General features: G+C 59.4%; 2 protein-coding genes across 2 annotated transcripts in view; both read right to left on the bottom strand.

The window, feature by feature from the left end:
- Positions 1 to 22: 22 nt before the first annotated feature.
- PFN3 (profilin 3) lies at positions 23 to 1,810 on the bottom strand. Its single transcript, XM_005865490.2, has 2 exons — positions 1,565 to 1,810; positions 23 to 655 (listed from the first exon to the last, which is right to left on the bottom strand). Exon 2 carries the CDS (start codon positions 482 to 484, stop codon positions 71 to 73), a length of 414 nt encoding a protein of 137 aa, XP_005865552.1. The 5' UTR covers positions 485 to 655; positions 1,565 to 1,810; the 3' UTR covers positions 23 to 70.
- Positions 1,811 to 1,882: 72 nt separating this feature from the next.
- The window catches only part of F12 (coagulation factor XII (Hageman factor)), an 8,051-nt gene continuing 6,935 nt past the window's right edge, over positions 1,883 to 2,998 (bottom strand). The window contains exons 11-13 of the mRNA XM_014539166.1: positions 2,966 to 2,993; positions 2,296 to 2,444; positions 1,883 to 2,205 (exon numbers count right to left, since the gene is read on the bottom strand). Coding sequence (XP_014394652.1) covers positions 2,038 to 2,205; positions 2,296 to 2,444; positions 2,966 to 2,993 — 345 coding nt within the window. The 3' untranslated portion in view covers positions 1,883 to 2,037. The remainder of the gene's footprint in view (positions 2,206 to 2,295; positions 2,445 to 2,965; positions 2,994 to 2,998) is intronic.

Genomic DNA, 2,998 nt, shown 5'->3' with positions numbered 1-2,998 from the left:
CAACCAGAGGATGAGTCCGCCATTCCCAGGTCTGAGTTTATTTTGTCTCCGCGGCCACCTGGCTGTTCTGCTAGGTGCCCTGAGTGCGCAGCCAGTGGATCAGCTCGTGCACCTTCTTGTTGAGGATGCCCCCGTGCACGCCCCGCCGGCCCATGAGCACCAGAAGCGCGCGCGGCGTGTGGCCCACGCAGACCGCGCGCCCATCCAGCCCCTTGGTGCGCGCGTCCAGCACGCCGTCGCCCTCCGCCAGCAGGTGGTCTCTGATGACGCAGCAGCGGCGGCCCGCCACGCTCAGGCCGGCCTGCAGGAAGGTGCACCGGTCCTGCCCCGTGAGCACACCCACCTCCTGCGGCGAGATGGCGGCCAGCAGTCCCCCGGGCCGCGATGCCCACACACAGCGATTGTCCGAGTGGCCCACGATGGCTACGTCGTCGATGCGCTGGTCCTGCAGCACCGCACTGATGTAGGCTTTCCACTCGCCCATTCTGACTCAGCGTTGGTCCCTCGCCTTGCACTTCGGAGGGTTGCCAGGCTGCTCCGGCCTAAAATGCTGGGGGCACTGTGACGGATGCGAGGGCGGGGTTATGACGCTGACGCTGGCGGTGGAGAATGGGGGCGGGGTTGGACCTGTCACCTGGTGAAGTTCACATTTAGCCTGAAGGAGGAGATTGCATGAGAGTCGAAATAATCCTTGAAAACCAATTTAGATGGCCCATCAAGCACAGTGCACATGGGTTTAAAAACAAAAAGGTGCGCCCGCAGGCGTGCCTCAGTGCTCCAGCGTTGACCTATGAACCAGGAGGTCAGGGTTTGATTCCTGGTCAGGGCACATGCCCCGATTGTGGGCTCCATCCCCAGTAGGGGGCATTCAGGAGGCAGCGGATCAGTGATTCCCTCTCATCATTGATGTTTCTATCTTTCTCTCCCTCTCCCTCTCTGAAATCAATAAAAATATATATATTTTAAAAGATGCCACATCAGCCCTGGCCGGTTTGGCTCAGTGGATAGAGCGTCAGCCTGCGGACTGAAGGGTCCCGGGTTTGATTCCAGTCAAGGGCATGTACCTTGGTTGCGGGCACATCCCCAATGCGGGGTGTGCAGGAGGAAGCTGATCAATGTTTCTGACTCTATCCCTCTCCCTTCCTCTCTGTAAAAAAAATCAATAAAATATTTTTTTAAAAAAAAAAATAAAAAGATGCCACGTCTGGACAGTGGGACCTCTCTGCCTGGTCCCCAGAACATGGTTCTCTAATGTCAGGCACTCCAGAATCGCCTGGAACGCTGTGATACAGACGCTGGGCCCCGACTCAGAGTTTCTGATTCAGTAGTATGGTGTGTACCCTGAAAGTGTGCATTTCTACAAATTCCCTGGCACCGCCGCCGCTGCTGCTGGTCCCAGGTTCGCACTCGGAGACCCACTGCCTAGCAGGGTTGGGGGGAAGTGAGGGACTCCACTCTGGTCGCCAGCCCTAAGGCTCCACACCAGTTTTCAGGTTAAGCATTTCTAACCACGGTTCCCAACCCCGCCGGAACATGTCATCACCGGAGAACTTTTAAAACGTACCACTGCCCATGCTCCATCCCTAGAGACATGGGATTTAATTGCTCTGAGGTGGATCTCGGGCACAGGTTCTGACGTGCAGTCGAGGTTGAGAATTTCTCTGGAAATTTAAAATATTAGTGTTTCATACGAGGAATAATATGTGGAGCCACTCTGCACAGGGCTCAGTACACCGGCTCAGTAAACGTCAGCTGGACAAGAATCTAAATCTCGCAGAAGATCTCAATAGATCCTGTTCTCTAGGTGCGGTGGAGAAGCTGCGCTTACTGGCTTACTGGCTCGGCATTTCCCAGCGGGACCCCCGAAGAGCTGTGCCTCTCAAGCATTTCCAAAGCACTTTATTGAGTGTTTACTCCGTGCCTGGGGCCGGACTGACGGACTGACGGCGCTGGAACACATCCTTGCGGTCCAGGATCGGGCCCAGCCATCCTCCCATTCCAGAACCACCGAGGAGGAAAAGAGGAGCTCCTGGGCGGTCAGGAAGCCATGTGCTCATGGATCCAAGTCAGGTAGTTGGCCACGTCGGTGTACACACCCGGCTTGTTACGGTCGCCACAGCCCGAGCCCCAGCTGATGATGCCTCGAAGGGTGAGCTGACGCCCGTTGTCCTCATCCTCACACACCAACGGACCCCCGGAGTCACCCTGGGTGGAGATACACGGCTCAGCGCCCTTGGCCTGGGGTCTGCATGGGACCGGGTGGGGGTAGGGCGCGAAGCGGGCCAGAAGGCTCACCTGGCACGCGTCGGTGCCCCCCTCGGGAAAACCAGCGCAGAGCATGCCGGGGTAGAAGGCGTTGCCGTGCATCTCAGGATCCGAGCAGTGCTCGTGAGGGATCAGCGGCACCTGCGCCTCCTGCAGAAAGCTGGCGTATTCCTCCGCCCCTGGGAACCAAGGAAGTGTTCACCCCACCACTCCCGACTCTGCTCCCCGCCTGCGCCAGGCTCTTCCAGATCCACTCATCACCTGCCTCCCTCGCAACAGGCCCGGGAGGGAGGCAGCTGCCGGTAACACCTTTCACCGACCAGAAAACAGGCCCGAGGGGAGCGGGATGCGAATGGGCGAATGGGCGGGGCGGAGCAGGCCTTCCCCTTCCCAGCCAGCATCTCAGAACCTCAACTACCCACCCTGTTCGAGCGCAGGCCCGTGTCCTAATTAGCCTTGCAGCCCAGTGCCCAGTGGGACCCAAGAGGAAGTGTGATGCTCCCTGTGCTCCTCGGGAGCTTGGGGGCCCCCAACAGTGGATCCCAGGCCCGGGGAGGGGTGGCTGCAGAGACAGGGCCCTGCACGTCCTCACAGCCCAGCAGGTCAGCGCCTCCCGTCCCTGGTGATGCCAAAGCTGCGGGCTTGTCTTGCCCACCCCGGTGCCAGAGGTCTCCCTCCCGCCCCCAGCGGTTCTGCCTACCCTCGAATTGGTGGCCCCAGCCGGCTACCTCGC

The sequence above is a fragment of the Myotis brandtii genome, unplaced genomic scaffold, assembly GCF_000412655.1.
Source record: "Myotis brandtii unplaced genomic scaffold, ASM41265v1 scaffold208, whole genome shotgun sequence".
In the NCBI taxonomy this organism is placed as follows: Eukaryota; Metazoa; Chordata; class Mammalia; order Chiroptera; family Vespertilionidae; genus Myotis; species Myotis brandtii.
The sequence above is the reverse complement of the archived record's forward strand: the minus strand, read 5'-3'. Positions and strand labels throughout refer to the sequence as shown.

Coding starts and splice junctions, on each gene's coding strand:
- PFN3 (XM_005865490.2), bottom strand. CDS start 484: ATGGGCGAGTGGAAAGCCTACATCAGTGCGGTGCTGCAGGACCAGCGC.